Source organism: Sodiomyces alcalophilus (assembly GCF_042370955.1).
Source record: "Sodiomyces alcalophilus JCM 7366 unplaced genomic scaffold ACRALscaffold_7, whole genome shotgun sequence".
Lineage (NCBI taxonomy): Eukaryota > Fungi > Ascomycota > Sordariomycetes > Glomerellales > Plectosphaerellaceae > Sodiomyces > Sodiomyces alcalophilus.
In genome coordinates this window covers 2,119,310-2,140,248 of record NW_027263538.1, presented here as the reverse complement: position 1 = coordinate 2,140,248, position 20,939 = coordinate 2,119,310, and the positions used below count along the sequence as shown (strand labels likewise).

Below are 20,939 nucleotides of genomic sequence, written 5' to 3'. Positions count from 1 at the left end.
GGATCTTCCGATTAATTATAGTGTGTTCCTAGTAGGTCGCCGCGATATTATATTTAGGTCGTAGGCACCTATAGAGTTTTCCCCTTTCCTTCTTTTCTCCTTAGCTTTAGATAATTTAATTATTCGGCCTTACTCTATAAATAACTTATGACTAGCCGCTTATATATCTAAAGCTTAGCGAAACCTATACGCTACGCTAATAGAGATAGACTACCACTTCGATCTACCTCCCGGCGCTCCGTGTTATAGGTTTTATATAAGGAGTAAAGAGAGTCGTTAAGACTACGACAAGAACAGGTCACGAAGCTGACCTTAGGGGGGAATAATTATAAGATTGTTCGTTAAGCCCCTTTAACTCAGGACTTAACGGGAAACACCCTACTTAAGGGCCAGTGACTATCCTCCCTAGGACTAGTATATAATAACCTAAGGCTCTAAGACAACAGGTCTTAGGCTAACTCAATAGTCCTAAAACATAACTCGGTCCGCCCCTAAGTCCTATCCGACCCCCTCGAATAGAATATCCCTGATATCACGCCCCTCCTTCTAAGGCTCCTATCCACGGGAGCCGGTAACCGTTACTAGTCCGGACCCGTCCATTAATCCATCCCGACCTAGGGACGGGCAGGCCGGCCTAAACCCCACTTATCGGGGCCACTAACTCCCTCCTCGTCTATCCGAGCTAAACTAAACGTCCCTATTAACCTAGCCTAACCTTCCTCTAATTAATCCTATCCTCCCCGTGTAGTATAACCGTAATCCTTATAAACCGGGAGACCCTGTTATCTTTAGATAAAGCATAACTCTCCTAGGTCCCCTTATTTATTACCACCACTACGACTATACCCTAATAAAGCCCCGAGCGCTCTAGCCGGGGCCCCTCTAATAAAGGGCTTTAGTCCAGATAAACTATAATTCTAAAGGCAGGTATTATATCGGTAAATAATAGCACTTATAGGTAGTAAACCGTAGTCCTTATTACTTTAGTAATCCTCTAGGACTCCTTTTATCCACTCTTCTTATACTACCACTATTATTAAGGCGGCCTAAGATACATATATAAAGGGCCTATCCTAAATAAAGCCCGTCACGATATAGTCCTAAATAATAAAGAACTTACCCTATTTCCTTCGTCGCCCTCTCGCGACTTATCTAGCTTAAGGCCGGGTAATAATAAGGCATAATATCTATTATAAATATTAATAATAATAGAGCCCCTCCGTAGACGCGTGTTCTATAATAGCACCCTAGATACGCCCTTTATTAACTAAATAACCGTATCGTAGAAACCTATAATAGGTAGTCGTATCTAGGTAAAAGGGGAAGGAGTAATATAAGTAGGGCCTATATTAGGTTATACGCCTATACTAGTATAGGACTTTTCCGTCTACCTAACTCGTCTTATTATTTTTCCTTTTCCTTACCTATTCTTATTTACCTATCTATAATAATAATAACGCTATTACTATTAATAGTAAGTTATCCGCCCCCGTCTATACTAAGGCTATTAACTTATCCTATCGACTCCTTATTAGGGTACGTATTATCTCTACGTGGTTCCGTGTATCGTATATAGGAACGCGGGCGGCTTAGGGTCCGGCTAATATCGTAGTAGATTATTATTATTATTACTACTACTATTACTATCACTACTATATAAGTGTTATGCCCCCCCTTCGCGTAGACCATAGGCTAACTTATAGTATTAGAGTAGACTACTATTATATAATAGCGCCCCCTGCTTTAGCTAATAAGCATAAAAAGTCCGGCATAGCCGGTAAATCCAAGAAGTCCGGTAAGGCCGGCATAAAGTCTACTAAAGTAGCACCTAAGGTTATCGATAAGGGGATAACTAAGACTGCTAGGAAGAAGGCATAGCGGGCCGCTAAGAAGGCTTAGGCTAAGGCTAAGGCCGCGGCTATAGCGGCTGCTCTTAAGCAGTAGCAGCAGTAGTAGTAACAGTAGCAGTCTAACTCTTTATTAGACTTATTATCGGATTCGTCTTCGGATTCGTTATCTTCTTTCTCCTTAGAGGATAAAGCTATCGAGTAGCTAGGTACGGCGGCTACTCTAGCTAAGTAAGCTACGCTGGTCGGGACTATTAAAAAGCCGGCTACTACGGCTACTCCGGTCACTAAGTTAACCGGCCCTTTTCTTTTAGGGCGTAATAACTCGCCGTAGGGTGCTCTCGAGCCCCTTAGTAACCTGGAGGGCGTCCTCGACTATACTAGTTAGGATATCGTTATAAGCGGTGGTGCCGATAAAGCCACCCTTTTTAATGATAAGGAAGCTAACTCCGATAGGTTGTTATCGTCGGAGTTCGCTTTATCTATAAACGGGTCTAGCGATAGACCCTCGGACTTTAGTAACGGCGATAGCGTTAAGATACCGGTATATCCTATTATCTTAGTTAGGTTAGGCCTAGAGCTTTATACTCCTTATAGGCGGTACGCCCGCGTACTAGGTTTCCTAGTGCTACGTGGCGATAACGCTACCGGTCCTATCACTATACGGCCCTGCCGCGGTAATAAGGTGTCCGATAAATACCACTACTACTATAATAGTAATAGCCGCGATTACGAGTTAGTACGTTTATATAGCTATAGTCCCCTCTACTTTAACCGCTCCCGAGGTTACTAACTAGATATATAGCTTTTATTATAGGCGGAGAGGGCAGCTAAGAAGCTATAGAAGATATTAATAGCGGCTATACGGGGCGGCGGTAGTCTAGACGACTAGGCGTTTATAAGTTAGCCCGATATCTTTATAAAGAGCACCGCTAATATATATAAGCGCCGGGCCTACCGGGTCTAAATTAAGCTACGCCGGGCCCTTAAAGCTATAAAGAAGTACGCCCGCGATAATAAGGGGTTCGACCCCGTAGCGCGTCGTCGCTAAGAGGAGGAGGAGGAGGCGGAGAGGAAGCGCCGCGATACTCCTATTAAAACGGAGCGTCACCTAGCCACTATTACCCGCTATCTAGGCTAGTTAGTTAAATAAAATTCGAAGTTAGCCGGTCTTCGTAAAAAAACCGGCTAAAACTAGATAAGGATTACTTACGGTGGTTGTTAGGATCGGGCTAAGGGAGTTTAGGGGTGGGGGTAGGCGTTAGCGTTTTTTTTTTTTTTTAATTTTTCTTTTTTCTATTTTTTTTTATTTACTTCCCTAGGCCTAAATAAGAAAAGTCCCTACGGGGCACCGACGACGCTATTAACTAGTTTCCTTCTTTCGATTATAATACTCCTCGATAAGCGTGTTAGGGAGGTATCTTCGTGGTTCCTAAGTGTTATGTTTATACTCGTACCCGGCCTACTTAATAAGGTATTCGCGCCTATTCCTATTATAGCGATAAGCCAGGACTTCCTCCACCTTATATTTATCCGACTCTTATAGTTCGACCTTAACGTCCGCGGGTATAGGCGACCTACCGTCCCGAGATTTCTATGGTTCGAGGAGCGAGATTGGGAAAACGTTATAAATCTTTATCGACTCCGGGAGCTATAGCTTATAGGCGAGCCTATACTAGCCTATTACGGAGGTGATCTTATAGGGGCTAAGGAACTTATCTAATAGTTTCTTATTAGGGCGACGTTACTTAATATTCTTTAAGGATAGTAGTATATAGTCGCTAATCTTAAAGCGCTAGGCCGCCTAGCTAGCGTTATAGTATCGTTTATAGGTGGTTTAGGCTTTCCTAATAAGGACCTCTATAGCCCTGCGATTCGATATAAGGTGCTTTACCCTTTACTTGGCTATAGCGGCACGAACCTTGCCTGACTTACGTATCTATATATTATATAGTCCGCGTAGGTTAAAACCTATTAGCGTAATAGAAGGGGTTTACCGGATAGCTAAATACTATACGGTATTATAGGTAAACTAGGCTAGGGGTAGCTAGTTAACCTAGTCGTCCTGTTATAGGGCACCGAATACCCGTAGAAAATACTCTAAGTTCTAGTTTTATCGTTCCGTCTAGCTATCCGTCTAGGGGTAGAACGCGGTTAATAACCGCCGCTTAACGCTTAGGAGGCTATACAGGGTGGTCTAGAACTTATTAGTAAATAGGGACCCTTAGTCTAAAACGATACTATTAGGTAGGCCGTAGATACTAAAAACGTGCACCTATAGAATACTAGCGAGACCCTTAGCTATTAAAGAGCTGTTATAGGGGATATAGATCGCGTACTTAGTATATCGATATACCACGACTAGGATAAAATCCCTTTTTTTTCCCTATAAGGTTATAGGGGGGAGGCCTATTATAAAGTTTATTAAGATCTCTTAGAATAGCCGTTCGGGTACGGGCAGAGGTGCCAGGTACCTAAAGGGCTTATGCTAGCGCGGCTTAGTCCTTTAATAGATACTATACGTAGGTATAAACTTTTTAACGTCTCGCGAGAGGTATTCCTAGTAGTAGGACTCGGAAATCCTCTTAATCGTCCGACCTAACCTATAATGGCCCGTAGTAGGCGTGTTATAAAATACCTGGAGGACCTTATCGCGTAAACCTAACTGGTTCGGTATAAAGAGACGGTCCCTAAAGTAGACCGCACCCTAACCGTTATAGGACTATAGGTCCGCTAAGTTATCTTTCGATACTAAGGAGATATAAAAGGGATCGTCCTTCTAGGCAAAGATAATCTTATCCTTTAGGCTGGATAGACCCGAGGGCTTAGGTATACCACGGGCCCTTATAAGGCTAATAATAAACTTCTTAGTAAATCCCTTAACGGGTTTCTGCCGCTCTGCTTCGAGATCTGCCTAATCTATAGCGAGCTACGGCTTCCGTAAAAGCCTATCTACGGGGTTCTAAACGCCTAGGCGGTAACGGATCTTAAAATCAAAGCTTAATAGCTCCTCTAGCTAACGGGCGTGTTAAGGTTTAATTCGAGGCTTATTTAGTAGATACCGGTGGTTTAAGTGGTTAGTCAGTACCTTTATTAGGGTCTAACTATACGCTAAATAGTGGCGTTATTACCGGAACGCTTCGACGATCGCTATTAACTTAGTGTTTAGCGTTAGATAGTTTAGTTCGGGTCCCCTTAGCTTCCTAGATAGGAACGCCACGGGTCGCTAGGTTCGGTCCTTATACTAGCTAATTATAGCGCCTAGTACGAAGTTAAACGCGTCGGGTTCTACACGAATAGGCAAGGCTAGGTTAAAATACCGTAGCACGGGTACCGACTAGAATAACGATTATAACTTCTTAAAAACGGCCCTCTTTATATCCCCTAACTAGAACGTACCTGGTCTGCCCCCTAACCTTAATAGGTCCGTAAGAGGGGCAGCGACCTTAGAGTAGCCTTCGATAAAATATTAGTAGAAACCGGTAAAACCCAGGAAGACCTGAATCTTCTTAACGGAAGTGGGTTCTTCCTAATCCTTAATAGCCTCGACCCTCTTTAGGTTTATAAAGACCCTATTAGGGCTGTATATAAAGCCTAAGAACTCGACCTTTTACGTCTTAAACACGCACTTCTAAGGGTTTACGAATAGGGACCACTCCCTTAGGCGTATAAGGATCTCCTTAATATACACGCGGTGGGTGCTAAGGTCCTTACTATATATTAGGATATCGTCTAGATATATAACGTAGATAGTATTAACGAGACCCTTTAAGGCTTTATTAATATAACGCTAAAAGCTAGCGGGGGTATTATATAGACTAAAGGGTATCACTAAGTACTTAAAGTGTCTATACTTAATTCTAAAAGCCGTTTTCCACTTATCCCCTTCTCGAATTCTTAAGCGATAGTAGGCGTCCTTAAGATCTAACTTAGTATAGACCGTGGAGGACGCGAGGCGGTTAAGGATCTTATATATTAGGGGGAGCGGGGTATAGTCCTTACGGGTAACCTTATTAAGGCCTTAATAGTCTATATATAAACGCAGCTATCCACCCTTCTTTAGTATAAATAGGATTAGGGCGCCCGTAGAGCTTATCGATAAGCGAATCCACCCTTTAGCTATAGCCTCCTTAATATAGTCTTAAAGGACGGCTAGTTCTTACTTAGCTAGGGGGTAGATAAGGCCGAATAGGGGTAACTTACCTTCCTTTATCTTGATTACGTGATCCTAACGCTAGTAGGCGGGTAGGCGGCCGGCCTCCACGATATCGAAAACGTTTAAAAACTCTTAATAGTGTTCGGGGATAATATTCCCTAACTCGTCCTTATCTAATAACTCTTAATACGGCCCGGGATTAAGATATTCTAGGATTCCTTTATCTAGTTAGGTCGGGTTAGGGGGTATAGGGGGTATAGGTTACGACGGGTCTAATTAGATAACCGGGATTAAAGGACTATTAGGTAACGTATCCTCTTCTTCCTTAATAGTATTCCACTTTATACTAACGACTCGGCCGATACGGGGGGCACCAGACTTTATAAGGCGGATAATAAGCTATATATACTCCTTCGCCTTCTTTAACTCTCTTTAACCTAGGACGCCTCGAAGGTCCTTTTATTAGAGTCGATATATCTATTCGCCGGACCGGAAAAAGGTAACGGGGTTATATTCCACTAACCAGGGTATACCGAGGATAACTTAGGACCTATTAGGGTCTATATCCAGCACCTCGAACTTAATCGGATATATCCGGATCCGGTCCTAATTATCTATAACCTTAATATACGTCTAGAAGGACCCGATAAACTATACGTCGACCCTAGGGATAACCTATCCGAGTCGCTTAGGTGGTCCTAAGGGACTATAGTCAGGAGGTAGGGCCCTTCGGTTAATCAGGTTAACCTCGGCGCCTCTATCTAGCTTAGCGCTCTAACGGCCCTATCCGCCGCTTAACCGTAATTCTAACTTCGCCTTAATCGCGCCCTTATTAGCGAAGAATAGCTAAGATAGCGGCCCTTCCTAGGCCTAAGCCTATCTAATAACGGGGTACCTCGGGTTAACCGGTAGGTTATTCGGGTTCTAACTAATAGAGTATCCTAACGACTAACCTAACTTAAAGGGCTCCTTCGGGTATTTGTTCCGGTAATAACCCTTTTTATTATAGCCAAAGCACGTAACACCGCTATTATTACGCCTCTTAGGGGGCCCGGGGGCTTCCGTGTTGTTTATTTCGATTAATTCCACGAAACCTTAGGGAGGTATAAAGGGCCGAATAGTTATAGTATAGGCCCTATTAGGGGCCCTATTACGCCCACGCTTCTCGCCGCGGGGCTACCTTAGGCGATTATTCCGGGGCGCCTCTTCTTTATTCTTACGTAAAAGAGTAATCTCTGCTTATCGGGCTATAATACCTAACGCCTTATTATCGGTAAGGATACCGGCGGCCATAATCTAGTCACGTAACGGCTTATTAAGCTTCGTTAAGATTAACTATATACGCTACTTATTAGGGAAGGGTAGGGACACCTCGTTAAATAATAAGTCTAGCCTATTAATAAACTTAGCGTAGGTCTGATTTAGTTTCTATATAGTCTAGTCCGAGAATAGCTTCTTAGTTATAGATATCTTACGGGTTTTATTATCGACTAATTACTCGGTTAGGAAGGTCTTAAGGTCCTCCTAGGTAGCACCTCTAGTCTTCCTATAGACGCGCCTATAGTAGGCATGCTATCGGGATTTTATAATCTTCGGTAGCAGGGTAGAGGTAAGATAGATTTTCTCCGCTTCGGACGGCTTAACCTCGTTAAGTATAAAGCGCTCTTTAATTTCTTCGATAAACGTCTAGAACTAGTCGTAGGACTACCCGTCCTATTCGGGGAGCTTCTACGGAACTTTATACCAGCTTTTATAGGAGTCCCCTCTAGGGACACGCTCGGAGGTATCGGGGTCCCTCCCTTATTAAAGGGTAAGGAGGCGCTTCTTTTTCTTTTCGCGGGCTCGGCGGTCCTCGTGGTGCTTAATCAGGAAATCGAGTTCCGCCGACGATAGAGTACCGGGGGGGCGGCTCTCAAGGTCTTTAATATCGAATTAGGGTCCTATCCGAATAACTTAGGGGGTCCCTTAGTCGAGTAGTGGTCCTACTATAGGATCACGACTATCCGGGTTAGCTTATCCGCGAATCTCGAATTCGGGGTTACTATCTTTATCCTCTGACTTAGGCGTAAGGGATTACTCGTGATCGGCGCCTAATAGCCCGGCTTCGGCTCCTTTAGTAGCGGGGGAAGTATCCCGGTTACGAATAATAGTAGTACGCTTAGGGGGTATCTTAGGTACTAGTTAGGGTAATAGTAGGATTTAGAAAATAACTTAGTCTTTTCGAACTCTTAACGGTCGTTATACCCGTAAACGGTTAGAATAAATAAAATATTATAGGTTTTATATAAGGAGTAAAGAGAGTCGTTAAGACTATGATAAGAATAGGTCACGAAGCTAACCTTAGGGGGGAATAATTATAAGATTATTCGTTAAGCCCCTCTAACTTAGGACTTAACGGGAAATACCCTACTTAAGGGCTAGTGACTATCCTCCCTAGGACTAGTATATAATAACCTAAGGCTCTAAGATAATAAGTCTTAGGCCAACTCAATAGTCCTAAAACATAACTCGGTCCGCCCCTAAGTCCTATCCGACCCCCTCGAATAGAATGTCCCTGACACTCCGTCACGCCTAGCGGGCGAGTCGCCTAAGGCTACGGAGTAGAGGAGGGAGATTATTAACCCTTTATAAACTTAGGTCACGACCTTAACTACCCAGATCTAAGAATAACAGAACGCTATTAACTAGCTACTATAAGCGATATAAAACTAATAATATATAACCACGCCTTATCTTACTATACTATCGGAAAAGACTATATAGGGCCCTTAGCCGCCTATTATTATGCCCACGCCTAATATAACGCCTATTCCGAACCTTAGGACTAAAGCACTCTTATTACCCTAGAAGTTTAACGGTAAACGCTCCGAGTACGCGAGCTAGTCGTCTAAGATTCGCGAAAAGCTCCTACTCGATTAATATCTCTTTTAGAACGCTTATAAGAAGTGGTATTTTATTAACGCCTACCTAGATAAAGCTCCCCGCCGCGTTATCGCCTCCTTCTAGGCTATAGGCGGAACCGATAGTTAATACGACCCTAAAGACTTCCTTAATTACCTTAACTATATATATAAAGACGTTAACGAATAACCTCGCGCGGCTAACGCCCTAAGAACGTTACGCTAATATAAAGACTAAGCGTTCGGAAGCTTTATACCCGGTTTCGAATAATAGCTCGCTATCGCTAATAAAGGTTAAGAGGATAATACTATAAAGATTATATTCCTAAAAGGAGCTCTTAGTAATCGCCTCCGCGCCGCCCTTATTACCGCGAAACTACTAAATAACTACCACGCTTAGGTAACCGAAGTATAAAGCATCGCTTAGAGACTTAAAGCCCTCGCTACGAGGCTATGGTTTAGCTAAGCGCTATATAATAGTAATAATAATAGTTACGCTTATAATTATAATAACGATATAAAGATAGGAGGAATTAATCGAGTATAGACTAAGAAGAAAGAGATAAGAGAGTGCTATAATTACGGAAAGAAAGGATACCTCGCTAAAAGATACCGCTTAAAGAAAAAAGACGCCGAGGATTATAAAGAGAACCGCGTAACGAAGGTCTTAGTAGCCTCGGATAATAAGACGATCTATACGGGAGTCACGGATAATAATAAAGACTCGGAAAAAGAATAGCTTTAGTACGAAAACGGGTACTAGAGCCTACTATAAAGGAATAAAGGGATTAAAAAGAGTTTATATTATAGTCGTATAGTAGTTATTTAGCTTTTATATAAGCACGGATTAATAAAAAGTTAATTACCGCTCTTATAGACACTAAATATAACTATTACGTAGCTATAAGTAAACGTCTTATAAAGTCCCTCCGCCTCCCGTTAATCGATAAGACTAGAAGACCCTTCTCGGGGTTCTCCGATACTATAGGGTCCACGAAGAGTTCCGGTATCGCCGTATATAATCTTAAGATTAGTGGATATATATAATAACTATTCGCCTATATAATACTAGGATTAGATTATAATATATTCCTAGGGAAACTATAGATAAAATATAACGATATTACTTATTACACGAAAAGATATCGCCTCTACCACGGAGTAGCCCGGATAGATATCCGACTCTAAGGCGAAGAAGAACCTGATAATATTAAAGCTATCCGTGGAGCTTAAGTGGTAACCGGGTCGGTATTCGCCGGTATAATACAGCGATTATAAAGAAGATAACGGTTTAGTAAGGAGGAACTCGCGCTTTATACTATTAGTATTAAGGATATCGATAAGGCCCTTTAAGGTAAGTCCCTAGTCGATGTCAGGTGCCGGACTGCCGGTTCCCCTGGTGCCGAGTAGCTACGAGTCACGACATAGGTCTAGGCTAGCGGACGAGTCACGGAAAACGTCGGAGCGTCCGGTTAAGAGCCTAACTAGTAGGTGGTTATATCGCGGGCCGACTTAGGGCACGAGTCGGGTTATTATACGAGTCACGGGACGGTAGTTATTACGGCTAACAGGATCCCGAGCTAGTCCGGACCTGGATAGTGTATATAAAAGAGATAGATAGCCGCCCTTAGAATAAGGAGGCTAGCGATTAATCTAACTCTTTAGTACCCCCCTACTTAACTTATATACGATCACGTCCTGGCTACTAAGTACTCTTATCTTAATTATCTTTTTACTCTTCGCGATTACCCACTTAATATATTAATCGCTCTAACCCTTTAAGGGCGCGAGGACCGTTAAAAAGTTAAGATAAGATATCTAACCCTATTAACGAATAGGTGTTTAATACCATTAAGTAACTTAAATAAGTCTATCCGGACACTAGTCTACCCGTACCCACCACCGAGGTACCTTCGGGCTAATAATAGGAGCCGGACCTATCATCTAAGTATAGTATATCCAACGTCTAATAGAACTCTAAACCCGTCCGGGCCTATAACGGACCACCTAGGGAAAAGCGCCCGATAACTATATACTCGATACTAGCCCCCTCGGTCTCTTCGGCCTCTATATTCTATAAGCCGCTCCCTTTTTAGCCCCCTTATAACCGGAACCCTAAACCCCGGCCCCCTTATAATCAAGTCCCGGGAGATTAGCTAATATATAAGTAACTAAAAGAATGCCTGCGTTATATAGAAGAACTAAAGAAGAAGCGAAAACTCGAATAATTACTTAAGCTCGAAGCTCGGATTTTAAACTAACTTAATAATAACTAGCACCTAATTAGCGGTGCCGTTAAACGTTTCGTTAGCGGAGAGGCGGTCCCGGTCCTTATTAACTAGTATATAAGAGGCCCCGGAATATAAACTAATTAGGCTAAGGTTAACTACCCTCTCTTAAAGTGGGACGGGATATCTTAGGCTAAGTATCGGACCTTTATCTAGGAGATAAAGGAGCGTTTCGTAATCGACCCTTATAGCTTCCCGACTAACGCTACTAAGAACTACTTTATTATCTCCTACTTACCCTATTATCTTAAGGAATAGTGGCAGAATAAGGTCCGCTATAAGTATAATAGTAAATTAGCGCGGGTCTTATAGCCGGCTTTAAAAGCCTGGCTCGGTTAATAGGTCGACGACTAAGATACCCGTCTATAAGAGGTTACTATTTAGATTATATCCGAGTAGGAGTCCTTTTAGAAACCTAACAAAACCTTTTAATAATTTATCCGTAAATAGGAGACCCTAGAATCCGAGCTACCAGAGGAACTACCCGAGTTTTAGCGTATTTAGATAGTCCTGACTAGAGTCTACCTAGCGACCCGCGACTATATTATTATATAGGGAGTCCTATATATATACGGAGAGCTTATACCCCTATACCGAAAGGCCGAAGCCCTAATATAACCCTTAAAGAGTCGTTTCGGGGGCAGGTATTAACTATAGTATAGCCAGTAATACCAGTATAATAATCATAACTAAAGTAACCGCTAGGGATAAGCGGGACCCCCTGCTAGCCAGTCCTAGGCCATAGCGTAACCCTAAGGCCCTCCTAACCCAGTATCAGGACACGGCGAATCTAATACTTACTCCCCCTCTACTTATCCACCTATTAAGAATATTACCTATTTTAACTGCTAGTAACGGGGCCACTACGCGAGCACTTATAATAACCCTCGTGTTAAGCGATAGGCCCTAAGATAAAATCCGAATAAATAGCCTATAGCCGGCACGCGTCTAGTATTAGGCCGTGTTATAGTTAAGGAACGATAGGAACCTTCCCCGCCTAAGGAGGGAAAGGCCCTTATAAAACCCGTGGAGGCCTACGTTAGTCTCCGTAATAGCGGGGGTTAGGTTATTATCCCGGCGCGCTTAAATAACGGCGCTAACGGTAATATAATAGATCGGTCCCTAGTCGGCCTAGACTAGGTCGTTATAGGACCCCGATTAAAGGTAGGATAGCTATTTAAGGGTATAATAATAAATACCTATAGAACGGTATCGAGAATTATTAAGACGAAAGACTATTAGGGCCGTATAAAGATTTAATAAGACGAGTTCCACGTTATAGACCTTAACTAGTCCGGACCTAAAATTATCCTAGGCTTACCCTAGTTAACTTAAGTTAATCCTAATATCGACTAGGTTTAGAAGATATAGACTTACCCTATTATACGCGGTGACCTAGAGCTGGTTATATTATAGCGGCAGATAAGATAAGCGAGAGGTAACGCGTAGTAGGTATTAATATTAAAGCTACTAAAGGAGGCCTCCCTTTATTTAGGCTAAATAAGCCTATAATAAGACCCGGATTAAGGGGAGCATAACCCCTTAGATAAAGAACCCCCGGATAAAGATTCCTCCGCCACCCCTTTCTCCTTACCTAACTAATATAAGGACTTTACTAACGTATTTAATACCAAGGAAGCGGGCCGGCTACCCGCCTACTAATATTAGGACCACGCTATTAATATAGAAAAGGGGAAAACACTATTATTCGGGCTAATTTACCCCCTCGCGATATAAGAGCTCGAAGCACTCCGGTAATATATTAAGGACGCTCTTACTAAGGGCTAGATTAGGCTATCTAGTAGTCCGGCGGGAGCCCCTATTCTGTTTATTCTAAAGAAAGGCGGTAAGCTTCGCCTATATATCGACTATCACGGGCTTAATAAGGTAATAGTTAAGGACCGTACCCCCTTTCCCCTAATTCACGAGATCTTAGATAGGCTATCTGCCGCTAATTACTATACTAAGCTTAACCTAAAAGATACCTACTACCGGCTCCGTATCCAGGTAGGTAACGAATAGAAGACGGCTTTCCGTATAAAATACGGATACTTCGAATACCTAGTAATACCGTTCAGGCTTACTAATACCCCTATAAGTTTCTAACGCTATATTAATTAGGCCCTATTTAGCCTTATAGACACTATCTATATAGTATACCTCGATAATATCCTGATTTATAGTCGGGACCTAGATAAGCACCGGGTATATATAAAGCAGGTCCTATAATAACTACACGAATAGTCCCTTTATACTAACCCTAAAAAGTATAAATTTAAGATCCGCGAGGTCGAGTTCCTCGGGTTTATATATAGTCCCGATAAAGTCTATATAGATCCCCTGCGTATTAAAGCCATCCGCGACTAGGAAGAGCCTAATACTATTAAGAAGATTTAAGTTTTTACCGGGTTTACCGGATTCTATAAGAGATTTATTAAGAATTACTCGAAGGTGGCCGCGCCGTTAATAGACCTGACTAAGGGGGGGAACCCCGGGATTATTACTTTCGGTCTAAAGGTAAAGGCAGCGTTCGCTAAGATAAAGAGGTTATTTATAGAGGTACCTGTTCTCCGGCACTTTAACCCTAAGTTACTAATACGTATTAAGCCCGATACGTTAGCGTTTATAATCGGCGTAGTTATTAGCTAGCTTAAAGATAGAATATAGCGCCCTATCGCTTTTATATCCTAGAAGCTACGTGGACCCGAACTAAACTATAGCACGCCTAATTCTAAATTAATAGCGATTATTAAGTCGTTCCGTACCTAGAGGCACTATATTACCTATAGCCAGACTCCCGTGTTAGTCCTAACCGACCACCTAAATTATCGATATTTAATAGATAAGCCGAAGTTAAAGGCCTAGCACGCGCGCTGGCTTAAAGAAATTGCTGCCTATGATTTCGAAATTAAGCACCGGCCCGGGTTATTAAACCCCGCCGATAGCCTCTCGCGGAAGCCGTAGTATACCCCTAATAAGTTAGAAGTTACCTTTAACCGAGCTAAGGCCACGGAAGAGTTTTTAAGAAAGTTTATCCTAGGATTAATTACCCTAGGAGCGGTCGCTAATCCCGACTCGCCTATATTATATAAAGAAATTATCGAGGTATAGGCCAAAGACCCGTTTTATATAAATTAGCGTAAAGCCACCGATAACCGATAAAGGCCTAGCCCCTAGTCCCGAGATAAGTAAGGAGTTTTATATTTCCGAGGGAAGATTTTTATTCCTAACCACTATAGTCTACGCCGAAAGGTTCTATAAGTTTTCTATAATAGCCTAACTGCTAGGCACTACGGGGTTAAGAGGACTATCCGTCGGATCTCTGGTTATTACTTCTAGAACCACCTATTAAAGGATATTCGGGAGTTTATCCCTAGCTACTTAGTATACTAGCGTACTAAGCCTAGGCAGTATAAGCTATATAGTAATTTAGTAAGTCTTCCTGTTCCCGAATATCCCTTTTCGGAGATTTTAATTAATTTTATTACCGGCCTACCGCCTATAATAAGGGCCGGTCGTAAAAAGGACGCTATCCTGGTAGTAGTCTATCGCCTAACTAAGTACTCGATCTATATCCCTATAAATAGTGGCCTAACGGTGCCCGGCCTAGCGGACACGTTATAGATATATATTTTCCGTAGGTTCGGCCTCCTAGATAGTATCGTATCGGATAAAGGAGCCCTTTTTACTAATCGCTTCTAGATAACGCTTTATCGGCACCTTAGCATTAATCGCCGCCTATCCACCGCGTAGTACCTATAGACGGACAGGTAAACAGAACGATAGAATTAGAACCTAGAATACTACCTTCGTGCCTACTATACGTTATAGCAGGACGACTAGGTAGATAAGTTAGGACTCGCTAAGTTTATATATAATATACTATAGTATTCGGCTACTAAGAGGAGCCCCGTAGAGGCTTTAATAGGCTATAACCTAAGGGGGCCCGATAAAATAAAGTTACCCCGAGCTAAAGAGATCCGCTCCGTAGAGGTGGACCGATATACTACTTAGCTTATAGCCGATTATAAGACCCTAGCTAAATTAATTTAAAGAGCTTAAACGATATATAAACGTTACTATAACCACGGATAGATAATATAGTAGTTTCGAGTCAGAGACTATATCTTACTCTTTATAAAGAACCTAAAGTAATATCGGCTATCCTATAAACTAAGCGATAAGTATATCGGACCCTATAAGATTATAGGAATAGTAGGCAGCCACGGACTAGTATATAGGCTCGAGCTGCCTACCGGTATAAAGATTTATAATATTTTCCCTATCTCCCTACTCGAACTATAGAAGTTACGCGACGGCTAGCTGCCGGCTCCGTAGGAGGTCGCGATAGAACTATAAGAAGACGAATACGAAGTAGAAGCTATTATTACTTATCGCTATTAAGGTAAACGGCGCGAATATTTTATTAAGTAGGCAGGCTAGGGCTATAAAGATAACACCTAGGAACCTATAAGGAATATATTAACGGGGCTAATCGATAAATACTTTATACACGTTCTAATAACGACTATAGCACGGCGGGGACTAGATCGGGATAAGATAATAGTGGATTAAGGATACACGGAGTGCCTCAAAAGGATTTTTTTATTAAAAAAAAAAAAAAAAAAAAAAAAAAAAGAAAAAAAGAAAAGGAATAAAATTCCCTTCTAAAAAAAAAAAAAAAAAAAAAAAAAAAAAAAAAAAGAAAAGGAAATTAGTCGGTAGCGAGGCCGGCGAGACTTAGCTACAGGTTATCGTTAAGTTCCTACGCCGTTATATTAGCGGTAGGGGGAGGAGGAGGAGGAGGAGTAGTGGGTAAGGGGGTATCTCCGCCCTTATCTTCGTCGTCGTCGTTAATCGTGGTGTTATCCTTAACTAGAATAGGGGTGGCCTTTTTCTTAGCCTTACCCTTTTTCTAGGCAGATAACGGTCCCGGGGTGGGCGTGCTATAGATACCGTTACCGGCGTCTAGGTTAGGGAGCACTGCCCCGGCGTTACTATTTATAATAAGACCGGTAACCAACCCTATAGCGGTAATACCGCCCTAAACCCCTAGGAACTTTTTTAAGAGATCCGGGATCTTTTTTTAGGCCTTTAAGGAGGCTAATATCTCCTTTAATAAGGCTATGACCCGCTTAAGGGTATTTTATTTAACGGTAGTAATCTTTTTATTATCGCGCTACTTGGCTCGCACGCCCTTACCGGATCCACGGGTAGTCTTAGCCTTATACTTACCGATACTAACCTTTAAAATTTACTAAGCCTAGAGCGTAGCTTCCTATTAGGGCCGTTAGTATATAGTTAGATATAGAATAAGGTATACTTATAAGATAGGCTTAATTAAACCCGCCGGGTCGTGTTTTAGCGGCGTCTAGAATATCCTATAAGACTTTAATAGCGGCCTTACCTGTTATCGGTAACTAAATAACTATTAGTAAGGAACGGACTATAGAGCGGTCTATAATAAAGGGAGTATAAGCCTATATCGAGGCATAAACGATTACTATTAACCTAGTAGTAATAATATTTCGCCGATTTCTCTAAGAAAGTAAGTAAGTAAGGAGTTAAATATAGGCTAATAATAGGATATATACTAACGCTATATCGGCACGACTTATATAAGATAGTGCCCCCCTCCTTTAGATCTAAGTCGGCTAGGTAGCCGGCGTATTATAAGTATAGAGCATAAAGGCCCTTGCCTTCGCCTATATCGATAAGTCTAGCGGTAGGCGGTATATTAGTATTAGCGGCCAGGGTATTAGCGGCGGCGGACTTTTTTTAATATTTACTAAGAATCCTAGCTATACTATTACTACTAGTGGCGGCGCGCTTCTTATTACTCTTAGGAGCTATAATAGTTAGACGATACTAAGATAGCGGTTAGCTTATATTCTGACTACGCGTTAAACGATAAGGGGGGAACTTATAATAGTACGAGATAGAGATAGCTATAATAAGAGAACGAGACTAGGACTAAAATAAGATCGGGGTTAGTAATAAAAGACGTAATAGGATAGGCGGAGGAATAAATTATATAAAGCTATTATTAACTAGTCTTAACTTTATCGCGGGGTAGCGCGGGATTACTTATAAAACTAGTAATCTAATCTAATAAAGTTAATTAAAATAAGGTAAAAAAAGGAAAATAATAAGAATAGGATTATAGGAAAAACAGAATAGGATATCTATAAGGTTAAGTAGGACTAATCTTTTATCCTACTTATACGGAAGGAATAATAAAGGTAACCCTATAAAGGGAAGGAATAACCACCCCGATATTATAATAAAGGTAGTTATAGGCTAGCCTCGTTAAAGGGACTTAGGATATAATTAGGATAATAAAGCGATCCGCGAAGGACTATATCGTAACTAGAATAGGACTACTATAAAGAACGGATTATTATAAAAAACGATATTCCGGAAAAGGTAATTAGGAGACGCGATAGATAGGCTAGGATTATAAAGGGACTATTAGTTAATCGGAGGACGAAGGAGAATAAAGGAGGATAACGGGATAGTATTAGGCTTCCGGGACGGAAGCTATAAAGAGGGGGCGCCCTATTAGGTGCCGGACTACCGGTTCCCCCGGTGCCGAGTAGCCACGAGTCACGACACAGGTCTAGGCTAGCGGACGAGTCATAGAAGATATCGGAGCGTCCGGTTAGGAGCCTGATTAGTAGGTAGTCACGTTACGGGCCGACTTAGGGCACGAGTCGGGTTATTATACGAGTCACGGGATAGTAGTTATTATAGCTAATAGGATCCCGAGCTGGTCCGGACCTGGATAGTGTATATAAAAGAGATAGATGGCCGCCCTTAGAATAAGGAGGCCAGCGATTAATCTAACTCTTTGGCACCCCCCTACTTAACTTACGTGCGATTACGTCCTGGCCACTAAGTACTCTCGTCTTGATTATCTCTTTACTCTTCGTGATCACCTACTTAATAGTCGACCCCCGGAAGTATATCCTAGAAAAGATACTACGACGATTTCCGGACTTATTCTCCGACTTATAAATAAACCGCCTTCCCCCTTATCGACCTAGGGTTAACCACGAAATAAACCTTATATAAGGGCCTAATAATAAGGAGCTAGAATTACCCTAGGGCCCCCTTTATAATATATCCAGAAAAAAACTCTTAGTCCTACGGAAGACCCTTACCGACCTTATCGATAAGGGGTTTATATAAGCTAGCAGCTCCGCCGCTAAAGCTTTAGTTCTATTTATAAAAAAGCTAGGAGGAGGGCTATAATTCTATTACGACTACTATACCCTAAATACGATTACCTAGAGAGACCGTTATCCTCTCCTACTAATTATAAAGACACTCCGAAACCTAGAGTAAGCTAAGTAGTTTACGAAGCTCGATATAGTTACTATATTCTATAAGATCCGAATAGCTACTAGCTATAAAATAAAGATAGCGTTCTAAACTCGATTCGGCTCGTTTAAATAGTTAGTATGCCCTTTTAGACTTAGTAGCGCCCCCGTATCCTTTTAACGATATATTAATAAGACGTTATAGCGCTACCTTAACGACTTTATTACCGTATATATTAACGATATCCTGATTTACTTAAGCGGATCCCTCCGCGACTATAAAAAGAAGGTTAACCTAGTACTATAATCGCTAAGTAAGGCAGGATTAATGCTTAACCTAGTAAAGTATAAGTTTAGCGTAAAGACTATAAAGTACTTAGGGTTTATAGTTACCGCCGGCTAGGGTATTTTATACGACCCTAATAAACTAAAGGCGATCTAAGAATAGGAAGCCCCGACCTTAGTAAAGGGAGTCCGAAGCTTCCTAGGCTTTATAAACTACTACTATATATTCGTGGAGAACTTCGCCTATATCACGTCCACCCTAATAAGACTAATAAAAAAGGATCGAGTATTCTCCTAGGGTCCTAACGAATAAGCGGCCTTCGAAGAGGTTAAGAAAAGGTTCTAGGAGGAACCGATCCTATAATAATAGGTCTTAAGTAATAAGACCTTTATAGAAACCGACTACTCGGGATTCGTACTAAGAGGTATATTAGTTTAAGAAAACGAATAAGGATATCGTTATATAGTCGCCTACTACTTAAGGCGACTTATAGGAGCCGAGTATAACTACCCTATCCACGATAAGGAGATATTAGCGATTATAAGTTATATAACGTATTAAAGAGCAGAGCTCCTAAGTTATAGTCGCTTTATAATCCTATCCGACTATAAGGCCCTAGAATACTTTATAATAAAGAAAATACTTAATAAAAGATAAAGCCGATAAGCCGGCGAGCTCGCCTAGTTTAACTTTATACTAGAATACCGTAAGGGTGCCGATAACTATACCGCTAACGCTCTCTTGCGAAAAGAATAAAACGAACTAAAGGACTTCTCCGATAAACGGGAATAGGCGTGATATATATAGTTAATCCCTAAGACCTTAATCCCCCTAAAGATCCGCCTCCTTCGCGAACACCTATAAGTATTCGAAGCTAATAACGAATTATAATAACTATAGGACGCCACGGTAAAAGAAAATAACTAGTATCGCTAAGCTATATAAGCCGTTTCTAAAGGCGATCGATAGTTTTCCCCTTTATTAGGTCTCTAAGCCTAGATTACCGAATACGGGATTACCTTATAAAGACTACTAATATTCCGAGATCGCCTATAAGTACTAGGAGCCTAAGAAGGGTGTTAAGTGGGTGATCACGAAGAGTAAAGAGATAATTAGGATAAGGCACTTAGTGATTAGGACGTAATTACACTTAAGTTAAAAGGTAGGGGGTGCTAAAGAGTTAAATTAATCGCTGGCCTTTTTGTCCTAAGGGCGGCTATCTATCCTTTCTTATACACGTACTAGCCAGCTTTAGTCTAGCACGAGAGTCCCTGATTAAGTCTATGCTGCCCGATTAATCACTATCTATTAAAATATAGCGATAACTCAACTCGTGCCTAGGTGCCGACTATATTATAGCTAGTATCGAGTTAGGTCCCGGACTAGATACTCCGTGGTCGTCTATACTCCGCCCCGGTCTAGAACCCTATCGTGACCCGTTACTGTCCGGTACTTGGGTACCGGAGGTCCGGCACCTAATAGGGCGCCCCGTCTTTATAGTTTCCGTCCCGGAAACCTTAATACTAATCTAATATCCCTATATCTTCCTCCGACCCGGTATTCCTTTATGTCCTTTTTACCCCCGTTATACCTAATAATTCTATTATGATTCTAGCCTAATCTACCCGTTGCGTTCCTCCTTTTAATTACTAATTCCGGAATATTATCCTTTATAGTGACCCTATTCTGGTCGTAATATAATCCTTTACCGACTGCTTTATTATCCTAAGTCCTTTTAGTAAGGCTAGCCCGCGACTGCCTTTATTATAATACCAGGGTGGTTATTCCTTTTAGTTATAGGGTCACCTTTATTATTCCTTCCGTATAAGTAAAACTAAAGACTGGTCTTACCTGACCTCGTAGATATCCTATTCTATTTCTTTTACGATCCCGTTCTTATTATTTTCCTCTTTTTACCTTATTCTGATTAACTTCGCTAGATTAGATAACTAATTTTATAAGTAATCCCACGCTATCCTGCGATAAAGTTAAGACTAGCCGACGATAGCTTTATATAAACTTATTCTCTTTATCGGCCTGGGTCGTGTCTTATCGCTAACTCCGATCTTTTCGTTCTAGCTTATTCTCTTATTATAGCTAACGTTATTTCGCCTTATTATAAGTTCCTCCTATATCGTTT

General features: G+C 41.6%; 1 protein-coding gene across 1 annotated transcript; it reads left to right on the top strand.

Annotated features, from left to right (window-relative positions):
• Positions 1 to 13,618: 13,618 nt before the first annotated feature.
• Positions 13,619 to 19,342, top strand: ACRALDRAFT_1018038 (uncharacterized protein; the record flags this gene model as incomplete). Its single annotated transcript, XM_071014740.1, has 3 exons — positions 13,619 to 13,825; positions 13,935 to 13,990; positions 19,282 to 19,342. Coding segments are annotated over 3 exons (324 nt in total), but the record flags the coding sequence as incomplete, so codon positions are not given.
• Positions 19,343 to 20,939: the final 1,597 nt, after the last annotated feature.